At 44.5% G+C, this 20,370-nt stretch overlaps 1 protein-coding gene across 1 annotated transcript in view; it reads right to left on the bottom strand.

Annotated features, from left to right (window-relative positions):
* Positions 1–16,263: 16,263 nt before the first annotated feature.
* The window catches only part of ANKFN1 (ankyrin repeat and fibronectin type III domain containing 1), a 106,612-nt gene continuing 102,505 nt past the window's right edge, over positions 16,264–20,370 (bottom strand). Inside the window, exon 17 of the mRNA XM_033138735.1 lies at positions 16,264–17,062. Within this exon, the coding sequence (XP_032994626.1) occupies positions 16,269–17,062 (794 nt within the window). The 3' untranslated portion in view covers positions 16,264–16,268. The remainder of the gene's footprint in view (positions 17,063–20,370) is intronic.

Here is a 20,370-nt window from a genome sequence, read left to right as displayed (position 1 = left end):
AGGAGTGTGGTGGAGTCTCCTTCTTTGGAGGTCTTTAAGCAGAGGCTTGACAGCCATCTGTCAGGAATGCTTTGATGGTGTTTCCTGCTTGGCAGGGGGCTGGACTGGATGGCCCTTGTGGTCTCTTCCAACTCTATGATTCTATGATTCTATGAAAAGGCTTTGTTGCATGATGTCTCTTTGGGGCCAATCCTCACTTTCCTGTCTGAAGGCTATTGGATGAACAGACATAGGAAAACTGCGCTCAGAATTTCGGACACATAAGTTATCTGCAAAGCATCTCATAGTCGATTGCAGGCACGTCCAACTCCCGAGACACCGCAATCTACTCCCAGTATTAAAAAAAAGGATGTTGATCTACCCATTGTCATTGGAGGGAGGATGAGCGTGCATGGGGTGTTTGTGTGGAGGGGGAGCATTGCCCAGAGTTGTTGAGTTTTTTTTGGGGGGGGGAATTACAGTCAGTTGCTCAGGTACTTAAAAGGGGGGCAGGATTAAATCACTCAGCAGGACATCGGATGCTAACACACACACACACAACGCTAAAGAATACGCCTAAAGACTGCCCACTGGATGCGGTGGAGAGAAAGAACGAGGGGGCCAGGGGGCAGAAACATTCATTGCCCCCCCCTTTTTGCTACGGATAAAAAGGATCACACAATTGATCGTGATCACCTGGGGATCTACCTGTCGATTGCAGTCGACCGGTTGGACATCTCTGGTTGTATGATGCCTTAAAAGGCATGCAACTCAGATTGATTATTATTTTTTGCACATTGCTTTTTTTAAAAAGTATTTACTGTTTTATTTTCCTCAAAAATAGTAAATAAAGTAGTATTCATAAACTGTATACTTTTGAGTATGGAAATTGATTTTTTCATTCCAAACATTGATAAACGGAGCTCATCTGTCTATAATATTTTATAGAATATTACTTTTTGGTCTCTCTGTCATATATATATATATATATGTATGATATATATATATATCATAATCACATTTCTGGTTTATGAGTTTGGCATTTTAAGAACTTCCATGCTTCTTTGTGCCTAATTTATTTGACTTGATTTATTTCTGTCTATGATACCCCACCCTTCTGTATCAAGATATACTCAAGACAGTTAATTTGTATGGCTGTTCATTTGCTTTGTATGAGACACGAGTCTGAGGCAAGTAGCCAACGTGGCTCAAATCCAAAAATAAAAAAAATGGGTCAATGGTGCCTTGTGACACCAGATGACCACACCTCTGCTCATAACACTGTGCATGTGTAACAGAGGGTAGCATCATATGGCTGCTTACCCTGGAGTAAGCCCCATTGGGACTTCTAAGGAGATACCTATAGAACTGCATTTAGTCACCCAATAGTTAACCAACACTGCAGACACAGGATTTTTACCCATCCATCAGTTGTCATTTATGTTTTCTGCCCACACCCAGCTTCTTCACAATCACCTTTGCACTTCACTGTGTGATTTGGTGCAAATCAAGCAGAAGAGAACAGCACAATACTGTGTTTTGTTTTGTTTTTTAAAAGTAAATCATACCTTTCTAACCTCTGCAACTATTTGTCTGAAATTGGCAGGCTCCATCTCCTCAGAAGGACTTACTATGCTTGTAACGTTAATCAAATTCTGACACCAAAAATATATATATTTGCACTTTACATAACAATACATGAACTGAAACTCAGCTATGCTTCAATATTTGCATGCCTGTATTTTGCAATGTACTTCTTCAACCAAGCAATGTATGCCAAAATGTATGTGTGCATATAAATGCATGCAATTGGTGAAGGTAATGCATTGTTTTGGCAGAAACTGCTTTGCTAAAACGTGTACTTTAGGCAATGTTTCATTTAAAAATATGAGTATTTAGGAGAAATCCACATGAAAATCCTGATGAATTCCAAACTGATACTGAAATGTGGAGAACTGAAGATAAGATTGGCAAAATGCAGAAGAGAGAGAACCTGAGAGAACCTGAAACTGAATATACCTATTCCCTGGATGAGAAGATGATCCTTTCCTTCAGGGAGGGACAGAATCATTCCCTCCACTGGTGCACTGACCATTCCCTCTGCCGGGAAGAAGATATAATCCCTTCTCACCTCTTCTTTCCTCCCAGTGCAAGCTGAGAGGCTGAGTCTTCTTCAGATCTTAAATCCTCTGAACTGGCAGCTTCCATCTCACATAAATATGCATGCGCACACATGCACACAAATAAATACATACATTACACTGCTCCGCAGTTGAGACTTCAATTTCTGGATTGCTCTATATTCCTCAGCCCACTCTTCTGGCGCGGTGTTAAAAGACTTCATGGTAAGAAAGCACTGGCACTAGCTTCCCACCCTACACTTTTAAGAAGTGGATATATATTTAGAACTGTGATCTATAGCAAAGCCAACATGCCCAAGGCCATTGGTGTGATCCAGCAAAACAGTTCTTAACGTTTTCTCCTCACCTCCCTATAGTGAGCCAGTGCACCCCTAAATCCTAGCTGTTGGGAAAAGCAGTACGTAGTGGGGAACAGTACTAAAATCTTAACCCCTTCCACCATGCATGTATGAAAGGTAAACACTAGCAGTGTCGAGAGGACTCGTTCAAATTAATTCACTTTTCACAAGAACTCTTGGTTTTACGCATATGTGACCCTATATACATGCAACTGATTGATGATTAGCCCGCTAAGATTTATTTAATCAAGCTACAGCTCCAATAAAACGTAACCACAACATATCCTCTTAACATTAACAATGCTTGTTTTGAAATTCAATCTGGAATAGATTTAAGAACGAGCCTTGGAATGTTGCTGTGAATCTTGTTCCACGCTAAAATCTCTTTATCTGTAACCGCTGCCACAGCCTCCATGGTACAACCAAGGGGAAATACATGGGAGCCCATCACATGTGTACAGAATCATGTGTCCATCTCTTTAAAAGTGTGTGTGTGAGAGAGAGAGAGAGAGAGAGAGAAAGAGAGAGAGAGAGAGAGAGAGAGAGAGCGAGAGAGAGAGAGAGAAGTTTACCAAGCATCCCGAGGCTAAGGTTTTCAGAGTCAAAAGAGTTCAGGGCTCCTGCACACACCCATAATGGCAAGCAACAAAATCATGCCGTTGCTGATGGCAATTCACAAATGGAGCAATCTTATCAAGACTTCCAGCTTTGCCACAAATGGAAATTACAGAGGGTATAATTCTCACACCAATACTCACTGAGAAATACCCTCTCCGTAGCATGGTGTTCCTGCCTACTGGGGGTTGTTAGGAGATGTTGCATCTGTTGTTAAAACTGACAAATATCAATCATACAGTTTCAAAACCAATCCTGCTTAGTTACACCTCTACTGTGACGTGTCAAGTGTTCCCAAAAAGCTACTTCCCACTCTTTGGCCCACCATCTTTCCTTTGTGGGCCCTTCTACTGCTTTCTGCCATCTAGCCACCTCCATCCGACCACCTGACAACAACAGTGATACGAGTTCTTTACGATGCACCAAGGGGTTCTGTTCCCTTTCATCCAAATGCAACGCCAACATAGGGTCAGGGACCAAAAGCTGGCCATTTATACCGGAGACTCAGAACAACCAAACTCAGAATTGGTTCGGCCTGGTACATTCTCACCACATGTGAATAAGTGTCCCCCTTTCCCCTCATCAGACGGGATGCAGGTGGCGCTGTGGTCTAAACCACTGAGCCTAGCGCTTGCTGATCAGAAGGTTGGCGGTTCGAATCCCCGCGATGGGGTGAGATCCTGTTGCTCGGTCCCAGCTCCTGCCAACCCAGCAGTTCGAAAGCATGTCAAAGTGCAAGTAGATAAATAGGTACTGCTCCGGCAGGAAGATAAACGCTGTTTCCGTGCGCTGCTCTGGTTTGCCAGAAGCGGCTTAGTCATGTTGGCCACATGAACCGGAAGCTGTACACTGGCTCCCCCGGCCAGTAAAGCGAGATGAGCACCGCAACCCCAGAGTTGTCCGCGACTGGACCTAATGGTGAGGGATACCTTTACCTTTACCTTCCCCCCCATCCATGTCAGTTGAGAGGGGATAAGGTCCTATTCATGGAACCAGTAATGGCAGAGATCCTTGAAGGGAAACCTCTGCAATGGGGTGCCCTCTCACAATAAGAGCCTAGATTTGGATTTTAGTGTTAGGAATTATAAGATTGAAGCTCCCTTTATGGCAGGAGACTAACATGGCTACTTTCCTGTTGCTTGTTCTTCAGCCATTCTACCATGTGAAAAAGAATATTGCCTCTTTCTTTCTATAATATCCACCCTCGGTAAATAGTGGAGCTCCAGATTGCCTGCAGAGCTTAGTCTGAGCCAATGTTCAGCTGTAGCAACTCGAACGCCCGCAACACGGGGTGTGCATAACCCGGGGTACCACTGTAAACAGCCACTGAACTTCCCGGCTCCCTTGCCCTCAGATTATGAACTCTTTTCACCCTAGTTAATGGTCTTATGGAAGGCTGCCCATAGGGAAAACCTGGAGCGTATTTGCAATCATTTGGATATATTAACTGCTTTGTTATATGGTTTTTATTTTTTTTTAAAAAAAATCAGCATGACAATATATAGGCACATCTATTTCGCATCTTCCCCATGAGCTGCAAGGATAGAACCAATCAAGTAAATGAATACGGGAAATTACAATAATTTCCAGAAGTTCCAAGTTTGCTCTAGCTACAACAGAGCACCCAGCAATAACGTATTCCCTAATGCATGAATGAGACTCGGTTAGACATGCCTCATTTCCTGGTCCCATTACAGTTACGGCCATGATAATTGATTTGTTTTGTGCCATTTCCCTTTCTGGTTACAGAGAATGGGTCCTCTAATAAACGGGCTTCCTAATTTTACCTTACTTGGGCCTCTGGTTCAACAACACTACCCTAGTACATGTGTTTGAAGACGTTATCCTTTTCTTAAGTATGCTGAAATACCTTTTAGTGCACAAACAAGCTGTTAATGCCTCTACTTGAGGTCTCATTCCACCAGATCAGAGTTTGAGAAGTTGTGGACCTCAAGATGCTGTTGGACTACAAAACCCATCTTCCTTGACCCCCTGGTCATGCTAGCTGGGGCTTATTTGGGTTCGAATCCCAAAAGATATTGAAGACCACAGATTCCCCATCCCTGAAGGAGATCTGAGGGCTTGGCTAGTTTCTGGAAGGGAGGGAGAGAAAGAAAGAAAAATTAAAAAGAGAGGGGGGAAACTCAGAAATGAATTCTTTGTAAACCCCCATCCTTATACAAGCCTCATCATCCCTAGCTAGCAAGACCAGTGGTCAGGGATGATGGGAATTGTAGTCTGAAAACAGCTGGAGAACCCACACGATGCTAGAGGAACAGAATGCTTTAATCCTCATGAACTGCACAAAATTTAAATTTCCAGTATGTGACTGAATCCCTCTTTCAAAATACCGACAATCTGGAGGGGACCAGAATCCATTAAAAAAAAACAATGCAGAGTTTTAAAAAGCATGCTAATAAAGCAATTTAAATAACCTTGTGTGTGTGGTTTTTTTTAAAAAGGTTTTCATTTTATTATTTGAAGACAAAATAAAAAATAAAACAAGGATCGTTAAGGAAAGGCAACATTTTAACCAGGAGAAGACGACACATTTGGAATCTGAGAACGGAAAAGTTAAACGGCGGTTGTTGTCAGAAGAGCGAGTCACAAACATGCTGTTAAAACAGGTCCATTTCACAGTTGGTTGTTGTTGTTGTTGTTTTCTCCAGTTGGTTTTTAAAGCGTTTCAGTGTACGACACAGAGGCAGCTGGAAAACGGAACAGTCCTTCCTTCACAGCAAGACATGACAATTCAGAAAAGAGCTTTGTGGAAGTTGTAAATGCTCACCTCAATGACTTCTTATGCAAAGAAGAAATCATAAGCACCGGTAAGTATATACAACCCAAACAGGCCAATCCATCATGGTCCATGCAAAACACATGCACAAAAAGGTGGTTTTTTTGTTTTAGTTTCAGTGGCCTGGCTTTTTTGGGGGGGAGGGGTGTTAAATCACCTTTGTGCTACGATAAATGTTTTTTTTTTCCCCCACCCCCAGTTTTTGCTACATGCAACAAAGCCATCATCTTTGGAAATTAAAAGCTCAAGGAAGGGCACACAATATTGTTAGAATTCTTTTTGGCTTTGGCCCAAGACTCCTTGGCTGCCTTTTTTGTTGTTCTGGTTGTTGTGAAATCTGTTCTCGCACATCAAAGCGGCCCAATGTGCTTCAGTACTCTGAACGGGTGGTTTGGTGGAGCCTGCACACTTGGGTTCTGCCTGGTAGACTTCTTATTGGACGGTGACTTCAGCATGGAATGTCGGTTACCATATATACTGATGCACAAACCCCCAGTTCGGAAGCCGATGAAGATATTCCTGTGATGGCCAATTTCATTTCATTCCATGGCATTTTCAGGTGGACTGTTGGAAGCCACCCAGAGTGGCTGGGGGATGATGATGATGATGATGATGATTGAATAGGACATCCCTATTTGCATTGGAGAAATGTTGGAGGGTATGTGGGTGGGAACCACAGCTCAGTGGTAATAATAATAATAATAATAATAATAATAATAATAGTAAATTTTGCAATTAACAGGTGACCCACAAATAGTTTAAGTTTATTCTTCAGGGAAGGCCAGTGCCTAAGGGAAAAAAATGCCATCTATTGTACTGCTGGGTACAATAAATAATAATAATAATAATAATAATAATAATAATAATAATAATAATAATAATAATAATAATTTATTTATATCCCACCCAAGTGGCTGGGCGGCTCCTGACAGAATAATAATAATAATAATAATAATAATAATAATAATAATAATAATTTATATCCCACCCAACTGGCTGGGCGGCTCCTGACAGAATAATAATAATAATAATAATAATAATAATAATAATGCAATAAAACATCAAACATTAAAAACAGGGCTGCCTTCAGATGTCTTCTAAAAGTCAGATAGTTGTTTATTTCCTTGACATCTGCTGGGAGGGCGTTGCACAGGGCAGGCGCCACTAGTGAGAAGACTATTTGCCTGATTCCCTGTAACCTCACTTCTCACATGGAGGGAACCGCCAGAAGGCCCTCAGAGCCGGACCTCAGTGTCTGGGCTGGACAATGGGGGTGGAGACGCTCCTTCAGGTATACAGGGCCGAGTCCGTTTAGGGATTTAAAGGTCAGCACTAGGTCAGGGGTGCCAACTTGAATAACATTTTTTGGGTGGAGGCAGGAAAGCCCCACACTGCATAATCAATCACAAGACATTGCACATGGACACAATTTGAATGACAATGCCCATCAACTTAGTGGGGGCCTGGATCCTCAAATATTTTATTGGGGGGCCTGTACAGACATCAGCCCCTAGGAGTTGGCTCCTATGTAATGGTAGAGGAGAATTAAGCAGTGGCTTGTTGTTCAGATCAAATCAAATATGCTGTGTACTAGGTTGTTTGCAAAGAAGAAGAAGAAGAAGAAGAAGAGGAGGAGGAGGTGGAGGAGGAGTTTGGATTTGATATCCCGCCATGTCACTACCTGAAGGAGTCTCAAAGCAGCTAACATTCTCCTTTCCCTCCCCCCCCCCCACAACAAACACTCTGTGAGGTGAGTGGGGCTGAGAGACTTCAAAGAAGTGTGACTAGCCCAAGGTCACCCAGCAGCTGCATGTGGAGGAGCGGAGACGCGAACCCGGTTCACCAGATTATGAGTCTACCGCTCCTAACCACTACACCACACTGGAGTAGAGGGCCAATCAACAACTCACACCCACCCATATTAATCGCTGGATGGTACATTAGTATATATGGTAACCTGCAGCTCAATTCTATAAACATCAACGCAAATCCTATGAAAATGAAAGAGGATTTGCAAAGGTTGAATGATCTGAGAACTGAATCCATCCTTGTATATTTCCTTTAACAGTGGAAAGAAAAATAAACTGAAAATGCATTTCAAACAAGAATTAAAACAACATTTTGTGTCTTAAAAAATTCAAAAGGCTCCTGCCTCAAGATGTCTTATTAGACAGAAAATAAAATTCAATTTCATGTGGGTGGCGCTGTGGGTTAAACCACAGAGTCTAGGGCTTGCCAATCAGAAGATCGGCAGTTCGAATCCCTGCGACGGGGTGAGCTCCCGTTGCTTGGTCCCTGCTCCTGCCAACCTAGCAGTTCGAAAGCACATCAAAGTGCAAGTAGATAAATAGGTACTGCTCTGGCGGGAAGGTAAATGGCGTTTCCGTGCGCTGCTCTGGTTCGCCAGAAGCGGCTTAGTCATGCTGGCCACATGACCCGGAAGCTGTACGTCGGCTCCCTGGGCCAGTAAAGCGAGATGAGCGCCGCAACCCCAGAGTCGTCCGCGACTGGACCTAATGGTCAGGGGTCCCTTTACCTTTACCTTTACCTTTAAAATTCAATTTAAAAACAAAAAACTAACAACTTTTATGGCTATGAATACAATTCACTCAAATAGATTCAACATTTCTTAGGCTGATCAATTTTCTCTCTCTTTAAAATAGCATTTCATACATTTGAAGGTATCAAAAATACATGTTGTCGAAAATTAGATTCATTTCATATTTAGTGTTAAGAGCCAGCCTCTTTCCAAAACACAAGTCAAGAGGCACAAGAGATAACGACAGTATTTTTAAACATTTTCTGTTTTGTTTTTAGCAATTTATACAGGAAAATATTGTTCGGGATGCAAAATCCCCAGAGGACACTTAACACAGTATCTATTGTGCATCTGTGTATGTACAGAGTTTTTAAGCACACAAAATTGTGCATTTTAATGTACCAAAGTTGAGACTTTTAAACTTACACTCAGTTGCATGGATAGCAACAAGTTACAATAAGAATAGGAACAAGGACAAGAAAAACAACAACAGGCAACTTGCTATATACAAACAAGGCCGAACGGCATTAAATCGGGTCAGCCCAATATACTTTGCATCCTGAGCAACTGAACCATGTAATATGATAGTTGTGCCCCAGCATCCTCTGGGGAACTGCCAAGGATTCTGGGTACATCTATGGAACCCCTTGCTGGTTCAGTGGCAACCCTATGAATATCGTCATCTCAAGCAACCAATGGGACTGATTTTGTAGTCAAGACGACTCTAGCACTGAATCTGTCTCACGCATTTCACTTTAGATGGTGTTTTCTCTGAGGGGGAAGCCACGAGTCCCATCGTTCTGCCAAGAGAGTGTTGTGTTCCATAAAACATGCTACCAGCCATCTAGATCACAATTTCGACATATAAATAGCATGGTATACGAATATAATTTCCGTATCCTGGACAGAAGGCCAAAACCTTTAGTCAGAGTCAACATCTGTACGGGTGGGGAGGAGGAGATTGGGCAGGGTGTCACAAGTTGCTCCAATTGAAGTGGGACAAAGAAGAGGAAGAAATCAGAAAGTTCTCTCCCTGCTTATAAATGTTGGGTGGAGAAGACTTGTGTAGCTCTTGATTCCTCATGTCCATGCTCCTTGCACTGCACTGACCAGTTGAGGGACCCTGAAAAACTGGGCTGGGAGTGTTGGGTCAAGGGACAGCCAGTCCTGTTTTGCCACCTGAGGTGAAACAGGAAAGTGCCCCCCCCTACTTTAGATAGCGGCGGCTTCCAGCGAGATCTCACCGGAAGTGGCCAACACAACTCCTCCTTGCTTCTCTGGTGGCAGGGAGGGGTGGGGTAGTTGTGGGAGTGCCATGGGGTAGCTAGCTGTGGGGTTCCTCAGCCTGAGGTGGCTGCCTCAGTCTGCCTCATGGGCAGGCTGGTTCTGATGGTGGTAGCAGGGCTCACAGAATCCTGCAGTATTTGTTTTCATGCAACCAGGAGCAGGCAGAACGCAAGACACAAGCCTTGCACCTTCTTAGCATGCCTGTCTCCGGAGCTTTAGTTCCAGCCTGAACTCGCCAGAACTCAGTTCCGTCACCTCTCAGGTGGATGCTATTGCCACTATCAGAGAACAAGGGAGGTGTTCATGGTGAGTTCCAGCACCTATTTTTCTAGAAAAATAGCACTGCCTGTCTCCCACTTTGAAACAGTGTGGTTCCACCTTTCAGCCATTGTGCTCAGCTCCTGGCCAGAACAAGAGTAAGGAATCCAGGCCATATTCTCATGGCATGGGTCTTGGCACACCAAGAAGAGGATCCAGCCTTCTTGTTGTTTTGAAGAGGGCATCGTGAGCAGAAGCCCAACAACGGAGCTTCTCGCTACTCTACCGGCACAGGGGAAATCTGCCGTTGCGACACCGCAACAAGAGGAGGCATCCCTTCTTCCTGCCGTACGAAGTAAAAGAGCACAATGACTGAAACAAGGAGGAACCCCACCATGGAGGAACTTGCCTCTGCAACCACACACAGAGACACACACAGGGGCCTGTTCTAAAAATATATTTTGCTGATGGCAAAGTTTGACACTTTGCAGAAACTCTGAAATCAGAACCTTAGAAGCCTCTAAGCTGCACAGCATCTATTTCAAACACACTACAGCCTTGTTGTTGGTAAGGCGGCACTGGAGATATAAATAAATACATACATGTATGTATGTATGTATGTATGTATGTGTGTGTGTGTATATATATATATTACATAACAGTCACAAGCCATGTGTTTAAAAAGAGTTGACCAGCAACTTTGTACATTTTTTTTGGTGTGTGTAACACATGCAACAGATAGATGCACCGTTTCTTTCCAAAACATTTCTCCTTAAATACACCAAGCGTAAACGTTCGGGATAAAACATTCCATTCCCTATATACACGAAGCCCCTCTCCTTCCCCCCCTCCTCCCCACCACTTCGAATCTTTCATTGGCTCCATTTAAAAATATTTACACTTCAGCAATGAAGTAGTAATTTATAGCTTTCTGTGTGGGGTGCCTTTTCTGTATCTACGCATGCATGCATGCAAAATGACCCAATCATTAATGAATGTGTAGTAGTTAATTCAGAAGGCAAACAGAGAGGGGTGTTTTTTAACTGGACAGTGTTTGAGCCGGGATTTCAGTAAGTGGGCTAGCCTGACAGCAATGAATGATGGGTGCAAACCTAGCTAGTTATACATGAAAACTGAATTTTAGGCCGAGAATTAATTTGGGAGCTCTTGTGATCTAGAGATACTTGAGGGCTCTGATAGGATTAAGCCCACATTTACGTGATTAAACCCAGCTTAGTGGCTTTCATTGCAGTGTTATTCATTTCACTTAAACTGAAGCATGTTGATTTATCAGCTTTCAGTCGGAATTGCAGAACAGCTTGTCAGGACCATATCTTTCTTGAACTTATCCATAACTTCAGGGAGTGTGCCTATGTCATTAAATTGCAAGGTGCAAGAGGACAATTAGCAACCCCTAGCGCTGAAAAGTGCTTTTCTCTTGGGAGAAAAGCAATGACAAACCTAGACAGCATCTTAAAAAGCAAAGACATCACCTTGCCGACAAAGGTCCGTATAGTTAAAGCTATGGTTTTCCCAGTAGTAATGTACGGAAGTGAGAGCTGGACCATCAAGAAGGCTGATCGCCGAAGAATTGATGCTTTTGAATTATGGTGCTGGAGGAGACTCTTGAGAGTCCCATGAACTGCAAGAAGATCAAACCTATCCATTCTCTAGGAAAGCGGCCCTGAGTGCTCACTGGAAGGACAGATCCTGAAGCTGAGGCTCCAGTACTTTGGCCACCTCATGAGAAGAGAAGACTCCCTGGAAAAGACCCTGATGTTGGGAAAGATGGAGGGCACAAGGAGAATGGGACGACAGAGGATGAGATGGTTGGATGGTTCTCGAAGCTACTAACATGAGTTTGGCCAAACTGCGGGAGGCAGTGAAGGATAGGCGTGCCCGGCGTGCTCTGGTCCATGGGGTCACGAAGAGTCGGACACGACTGAATGACTGAACAACAACAACAAAGCGCTGAAACAAGTAAACGTTTGAAGTTTGTTGAAATGCAATTTTGCCGTTTCTGAATTCTGACTGTTTCTACTTTGAAATTTTAATCTTAGGCTCTGGCAGCTATGCAGTGTACTCCTGCGCATGTCAACCCAGAAGTAAGTTCTGCGGAGTTTAATGGGACTTGCTCTCCAATAAGTGTGTATAGTATTGCATCTTTAAATAATGTTGGCATGTCCCGACTGTTCCGAGCTTAGTAAGCTTTAAGAAAGAAATCCCATAAATTGCCAAAATACTATCCAACATGAAATGCTGTTGCTTGTCAGCTATCATGTATTGCCCAGTATCAATGCTCAAATCCAAAGAATTAAAGTCAAATGCCATTTGATATCAAATGCACATATCAAGTATTTGAACACTTTGAATTTTCAGCAAATATGTGTGCATACAGCAAGGTAGGGAATACTCAACATCAAAATTTGGGGGGGGGGGCAGGACAGGGGACAGTTTCAGGCAGTAGGGTTCCCACCCCCCAGACTTAGCATCCACCATTGCACTAGAAAACTGACATCCCTCCCTCCCAGACCCTCCAAGTGTCCCTAATCTTCAGGAACATCCCTGATTTAGAGAAGCCGTCCTGGTTTCTGATTTGACCCTTGGAATGGCCCGCTTTTCCTTAGGATGTCCCTATTTTCACTGTAGAAATGTTGGAGGGTATGGAGTTATTTGACCCCCGGGCTGTCTGAAGGCAGCCCTGTATAGGGAAGTTTTTTAAAAAATATGTTTAATGTTTTATTATGTTTTTATATATGTTGGAAACTGCTCAAAGTGGCTGGGGCAACCCAGTAAGATGTTAAGGGGAATAAATAGTAAAATGATCATTATGGAATGGGACGTCCCTATTTTCATTGGAGAAATGTTGGAGGGTATGCCCTCCCCACCCTGGTCATCTGGTGCTCGCACATAATTTGGTGATAAAACCAACAGTACAGTTTGTACGGAGGAGAAACTCCCAGCTCCCATCAGCTGCAGCCAGTATAGCCAGTGGGAATGGACAATGGGCACTACAGTCCAACAGCATCAGAAGTGCTGTCTTCATTCATCATACCATAATCTCTGGTTAATAAGGGGTCGAGGTTTGTGACAGCTCAGAAACCTCCAAGACCTCCATGACCAGTATCAATGGGACAAAAGAAACTGGCATACTATGCGCAGCAATGCTTCTATAATGATAGCTTCCACTCTCAAAAAGTGCTAACATCAGCCCTAGGTGAAACCTGGTCTTTAAATAAGTTTATGCAAGACGCAGGACCACCTGCATTTAAAGCAGAACCATATCACTTTCAACAGCCATGTCTTCCCTGAAAATATCCCGGGAGCTGTAGTTTGTAAAGGGTGCTGAGAGTTGGGGCCCCCATTCCCCACGTAGAACTACCATTACCAGAGTTCCCTGTCTACAATACCCAGGCTCTTTAGGGTCTCCTCCTCACAGCACCCCCTTAACAAACCACAGTTCTTAGGATTCTTTAGAGGAAGACGTGACTGTTTAAAGTGGTACGATACAGCTTTAAATGTGTCGGTCAGACGAGGCCACTGTATTAAAATGAAACGGAATAAAATGAAAATGTCATCTTTTGTTCGTAACTATAACACCACCAGAATGGGGAGGGCAGGGGGGAAAACACAGGTATTGTTTGGGAATGGAGGTGGTGTTAATTTGGCTAAAAGATCCAGGTTTTTGGCTTGTTTTTTACCAGGGAAGATTAGTTTGTAATTCCGAAACCAACATTATTAGATAGTTTCCCTCTATTTTCAGCTTCGTACAGAGACTTAACTGAGATTAATTTCATTCTTCATTTCCCTTTATAGATTGCTTCATGATCCAAAATGTCCTATGTAATAATGAGTTAAAGCTCAGATTTCCAGGGGTGCAGAGTGAGAATATTGGACCAAGGTCACTGTGCCCATGGGGTTTCTGCGTGGGGCCACACAGGAGCTGGAATCTTGTACGAACTTGGGCATGAGTTTTGAGATACACTTATATTTTAAAGTTTGGTCTCTACAGTTTCCACTATAATAAACGGTGGCAAACGATAGAGGTTAAGAATCGTGGTTTTCAAAATGCCTTTTTCTCAAGCGCCATAGAAAATACAACACTCCAGTCTTCGGGATAGGCCCAGGGTCGGCGAGAAAAATCATGTCTCCCACCCTGTGTGTTTTATGGGAATAAGCCACCAAACCCACCCCATTGCCTAACAAAACCCCTTTTGAGATGCAAAGGAGAAGCTCGCAGGCATCCTACAAACAGAATTGCCAATTCTACCCCGTCGCAGAAGCAATAGGTAGATTGCAAACCTCTTTCGATTCTGTATCGCTTTTAAATGTCCTGGTTGTCCCCACAAAGACCTTTGGGAATGGTAAGCTTGTAAGGTGGAGAAAATCATCTGCAGGAGCAGCTAGCTGAACACCGTAGAGCAGCTATGACCCGAAGGAATTCCTCTCGAATGAATGACGGGGAGTCATTGTTTTCATTTTTCTTTTTTTTCCTGTTTTTTTTTTGGGGGGGGGTTATTGGTTATCTTTTTGTGATTGTGTTTGTATTGTATGATTTGTATTTTTCTTTGCTGTATATTTGTGTGTGAATGTATTCTTTTAAAATATTTTGAAATAAAGATTATTAAAAAAAAGGAATTCCTCTCCCTCTACAGCTGCTCCCAGACATCCAAATATCAAAAGTTAGGGCTTAGTTGAAACAGGGATGTCTTTGTGCAACAGTTTCATTGCCCTCTCCCCAAAGCACTATCTTTCCCAATTTAGGGAGTTTAGGGAGATCTTTGTGTGTGATTCCTCCCACCCACCCTATGGGGGCACACTGAAGGCAGAACATCTCTCCCCTCCCCTTCCCCCCGGCTCAAAATGGGTACCCTCTTTATCCCAGTTCCCTTGGTTTGTCACTTCGTAGCACCAATCAGCTGCACCGTTGACACCGTTTCATTCTTCAAGTGAGCCTTTTCTGTCCTAACACCTGACAATGTCCTGTAGCCAATCACATCGGGCCACACAATGTCACCGGCACCATCAAATGTGCCATGTGAGTTGCCCTCACACTGAATGACGCTCCCATGACATCACACAGCCCAAATCTGATTTGCTACGTGATGGCGCAACACTTTGGTTGGGAAAGAAGAGCAACCTTGAAACAAAAAATGGCAGCGAATCAGCAGTTGATTGGGGCTGGGAACACCAGGAGTAGGAAAGAAGGCAAAAAAAAAAAGGAGAGCTCTCACCCCCCCTTTTTTCCCCTAGCAGGATGATCACCACCATGAAGCCGAGTGAAGTGACTGTCTTAGGCTGGTGATTTTGGGTGTCACGGAAGAGCTAGCCATTAAATTTATTATTATGCCAGGGAGGGGAAGAGGCTCTGGAGCTTTCAGTTTCAGGTACCAACATAAATAGACTGGCCTTGTGCATTACGCACCATGCTCATCCACACGCCCATTTGTCCCGTGTCTGGAAAGCACGGGCCCGAGGAGTTTTCTGCTTGCCCCACACTTTCTGTGCATGTGTCCGAGTGGTTTTGCCTTTGCCCTGCTGCTCCCCGCCCCCCCCCTGGAAAACCCACTCTTTAGCGATAAATAGGAACAAACGGCGATCCGCAGAAAACCCGATTGCCGTTTGTTCCAATTCGGCGCGAAATACTGGGTTTTCTTGTGGGAAAGCGGTGGGGCAAATTGAGGAGCAAATGGAGACCTGCGGGTATAGGGCAGTATACAAATGTTAATAATAATAATAATAATAATAATAATAATAATAATAATAATAATAATAATAATAATAATGTGTGTTTGCCTCACATTGCTGCTGTTCCTCCTCAGGCAGCAAACGGGGCTATATCCAATATTAGCCCAACTCAAAGCAGACCCAAGAGTCGGACACGACTAAACGACTAAACAACAACAAACATAGGCCCGTTAATTTAAATGGCTCTCATCTGAGTAGAATCGACAGCCCATTATCTTGGGACATGAATGTTTTTCATTTCCCTGAAAGCCCCTTTTGCACACGGGAGAAAAAACAGCTCACTGGATAACCTTTCTCCCTGCCCTATTAAAAGCACAGAAAAACCCTTAACAGTTAGGGGTCAGCTTCCCTGTTTTCAAGATGGTTGCACAGGCATGCATGTTTCTAAGAGACAAAACCCTTTTTTCATGCCGCACCCCAGAAATGCATGGTAACTCTGAACTGCATCTGGCAAAGACGAGAATGCAAAGGTTGCGTTGAAGCGAGACCTCTCTCTTCCTCCATTTGCAATAATTGCGATCACACCCTGAAGGCAGTATTGAGGGGGAACAGAGCCTGCAGCACCCTTAAAGATCGCTGCTGTATACCTCAGCGGTGTTGGAACTGGACTGATCTTCTTGAACCATTCGCTGGCCTGCGGAAATGTGCAAATCTTCATGTTCCTCCGGCCGGCTGCCTAGCGCCCAGGATTTACCATCCTCGCCGGTGCCGTACGGCTCCACATATATCCTGCGGATGCTCGGCCTCAGTTCCTGGTATTTGCCTTTCCCTTCTTCCGGGAGGCTCGTAGCATGAGGTAAGAATGTGCTGCGCGGACAGTCGATGGAGATGCTTATCTGCTCGCTGCCGGAGGTAGGCTCTTGCGAGAACTCCATTGCTCGTGTGAGATGTGGCGTATACAGACCCTCGGAGAGGGATATGGACTGGCTCTCGCTGTGCACACGCAGCCAGCGATGGTGTCGGCTGAAGTAGCTGGAGTGTTGATGCTTCCCGTGCTTCTTCTTGCCCAGGAAGCTCAAGGGTTGCCTCAAGCTGGCGGACTTTTCCGTGCATTTAGGCGAAAGCCCCCCTCCCAGCGACAGGCTTTGCAGGTGCTCCTTGGACTGATCGACGTCGGCCTCCAAGGTGCCACCCCCTCTCAGGTTCTGCTTTGGAGTCAAGCAAGGCTTGATGTCGTGGATCTGGAGAACGTCCGGTGCGCTGCCGCTCAGGCAGCTCACGGCCTGGTGGGATATGTCCTGCGAGGACGAATAGACCAAATCCAGCTCCCTCGGGCTCAAAGCATCGCTAGAGTCGTAGTCGCTGTCGGTCGGAAGGAAAACCTCCGAGCAGCCTTCTTCATCTGAGTACGGCTGGGAGTCTGCAAACAAGAGGAGAAGAGCAGATTAGCCACTGGCAGGCTGTATACCCAATACGGTTTTACCTTGGTTTCCGAACAGCTTAGTTCACAAACAACTTGGAACTCAAATGCCGCAAACCTGGAAGTAGGCGTTCCAGTTTGCGGACTTTGCCTTGGAAGCCGAATGTCCGGCGTGGCTTCTGATTGGCTGCAGGACACTCCTGCAGCCAATCAGAAGCCGCGCCTTGGTTTCTGAACATTTCGGAAGTCGAACGGACTTCCGGAACACATTCTGTTTGTAAACCCAGGTACGACTGTACGTACATTAGATGCAGTAATAGGGCAAAATTGTCAGGAGTGGTACTAGCTAGTTCTGTAATGCTTGTAGTATGAACGGGGGGGGGGGGAACGGGACACACACAGGTAGTGCTGTGGTCTAAACCACAGAGCCCCTTGGGCTTGCTGATCAAAAGGTAAGTGGTTTGAATCCCCGCGACGGAGTGAGCTCCCGCAGTTCGAAAGCAGGCCAGTGCAAGTAGATAAATAGGTACCGCTGTGGCAGGAAGGTAAACGGTGTTTCCATGCACTCTGGTTTCCGTCACGGTGTTCTGTTGCACCAGAAGAGGTTTAGTCATGCTGGCCACATGACCAGGAAAGCTGTCTGTGGACAAACGCTGGCTCTCTTGGCCTGAATGAGAGATGAGCGCCACAACCCCATAGTCGCCTTTGATTAGACTTAACCGTCCAGGGGTCCTTTACCTTTACCTAGTCTGAACAGAAGTCCATATAATTTCTCCTTTGAAATGTGACTATGTTGACAAACAGTTGATATGCTTTATTACAGATGATATCAAGCAGTGTTTTTTTCTGGGGGTACACAGAGGTAGCACACCCCTAACCATTTTGCAAATCTAAGTTTGGCCTCATTGAGGGGCAGTATTTGAATATGAGTAGGGAAATGAGAGTACCCCTAAACTTTTTTTTTTTAAATAAAAAAGCACAGATATTAAGACAGATCCTATGCTCTAGTTTCCACGAATGCAAATGGCAGCTAAGTTGATAGCACTGTGGCGTTGGCCCACTCTTTGGGAAAATGTTTGTACAGATGGAGATAAAAGGGTTAATATGCTGACCAATAGGAAGGCCCAGGGGCGGAGCCTAGCTGTGTTTAAAGTTCAGCACAGGGGTTTTGGCAGTTAGTTTTGTTAAGAGTAGCAGTTGGAGTTAGCGGTAGGCAGTTGGTGTTTGTGGTTGGTGGTTGTGAGGGTTGGTGTGTGGAACTTTGTGGTGGGGAGGTAGAGGAGTTAGAGTGAGCTAAAGGCAGAAATGAGACTGAGAGGTTAAAGTGCAACAGTGTTTTCCAGGGGGATCCTGGTTGGTGGCAGCGGAATAGTGGTGGCACAGGGTCAATAGTTCGTGGAACGACTGGGGGCTCTGTGTGATCACCACAAGCACCTAGTGAAAAGCAGTTATGGGTTGGTTGGATTTTGCATAATTTGCATTTACCAGTCTCTTGCAAATTGAGTTTTGCAAATAATAATAATAATCATGCAATTTAAATTGAATTAATTCCTTTGTATGGATGGGACTTCCTGTGGCGTCACACACTATTGCCTAACAAACTCTAAAAGGGGAGATGCTTAAGAATTTGATGAGAAGTGTGCTACCTATCCTACCCTGTATTTAATAATAGTAAAAAATTAAGCAGTATTTAATTTCATAGTGGGACCATTCAATTTGGTGTAATTCTGACCTTCCTTTGTCACCCTCCCATTATGTCCATGCCACTGCATCCTGGAATAGTGCCAACAGTAGGGATCTATGCCAGTGCAACATTCCACTGGCAAAAGCCTCAGGTCACAATGGTGTAGGGACACTGCCAATGGCATATATCTAATGTAATGGGCTTCCACCAAATCCTAAAACTCTCCTGTAAGAGTATCTGCGACATAGGACTGTGCTTTAGTGTTTGAAATATTCACTTAAATGTGTACACTGCGAATGGGGCAAGTGCATGCTTGTAGATACAGCCGTACCATGTTTTGCGACAGGGATCCGTTCCAGAGCCCCAGCCGCTGGCCAAAAAGGGCGCAGGGCAAAGCGCCACGTCTGTGCACATGCGCGGAGTGGTTTGCGCTTCTGCAAGCGGCAAACCCGGAAGTAACCCATTCTGGTACTTCCGGGTTTGCCGCGGACTTTCACTAAAGCGGACGCTAGACGAGGCGGACGTTCACGGACGTTTGTCACTGTATATGTACCATACAGGTATTTTTTTTTGTCAGGGAGATGTGATTGGCTGTGGCTTCTTGTTCCTTGTATACTCTGTAGCAAACCCAGGCTTGCTGCAGCATAAATCACCTCAAGTATTTGAACGGCTTCCCCAAAGAAACTTGTGGACTGTTTCTGGAACCGTCAGACCCTGGAGTTTGAACTTTTCTTTACATGAATGTCGACATTATTACCCTCTCTTTCCCCACAAGTTGGAAATTCACAGCTATCTTATATATTCAGTTTGCTGTGGAGGAGGGATTTCTGAAGATTTTACTTTTCTTTTTCGTCATGGAGAAATATTTGGTGCGGTACTAAGTTGGGCCTGTACAAACTACAGCAGGGATAGCCAGTGGGGTTCCAAATGTTTTGGACTACAACTCCCATAATTCCTGACAACGGCCCATACTGGCTGCAGCTGATGGGTGTCGTAGTCCATTTTGAGGGCACCATGCTGGCTAGCCTTGCTGCAGATTCTTGACAACACAACTTCAAAGGGGGTAAGCCAATTAATGAGCTTTCCTTTCTGCTATCTCCAAACTCACCTCGGATATGTTGCTTCCTGCTGGAACAAGTCTGGGCAAGTCTCTCCTTATGTTCCATATTTGGTTGCCAAGGCATTATCTTGGGTAATCCTTAACTTTTAAGGTAAAAGCGTTATTAGGAGTATATTGATAAGAAGATGATTACTAAGGTGGGCTCTTAACTTTCTATCTTTTCTTAGGTATAGCCTGCAGAGACAGCCTTCAAGAGAGGAGCTATCTAGGCTGACTTAGCTGCCAACAAGTCTAAAGTACTTGAAATTCAAATTACCGTATTGGCCTGAATATAAGCCTCACTTTCCCCCTAAATTACGACCATGAAAAGTTAAAGTGCGGCATATATTTGCGACCTTACGGTATGCAGCCAGGAGCGTGTGGAAAACAGCACCAGGAGTGTGGGGTAGCAGTGCCCGCCCTGCTCGTAATCCCCCCGTCCTCTCCTCCAAGGCCGGGAAAGGAGAGAGTGAGGAAGGGGAAAGGCCTCTAGCAATGCAATGCAGCTCCGCACCCTGCCGCCAC

The sequence above is a fragment of the Lacerta agilis genome, chromosome 2 (assembly GCF_009819535.1).
Source record: "Lacerta agilis isolate rLacAgi1 chromosome 2, rLacAgi1.pri, whole genome shotgun sequence".
In the NCBI taxonomy this organism is placed as follows: Eukaryota; Metazoa; Chordata; class Lepidosauria; order Squamata; family Lacertidae; genus Lacerta; species Lacerta agilis.
Note: the sequence above shows the minus strand (reverse complement) of the source record. Positions and strands in the feature narration are given on the sequence as shown.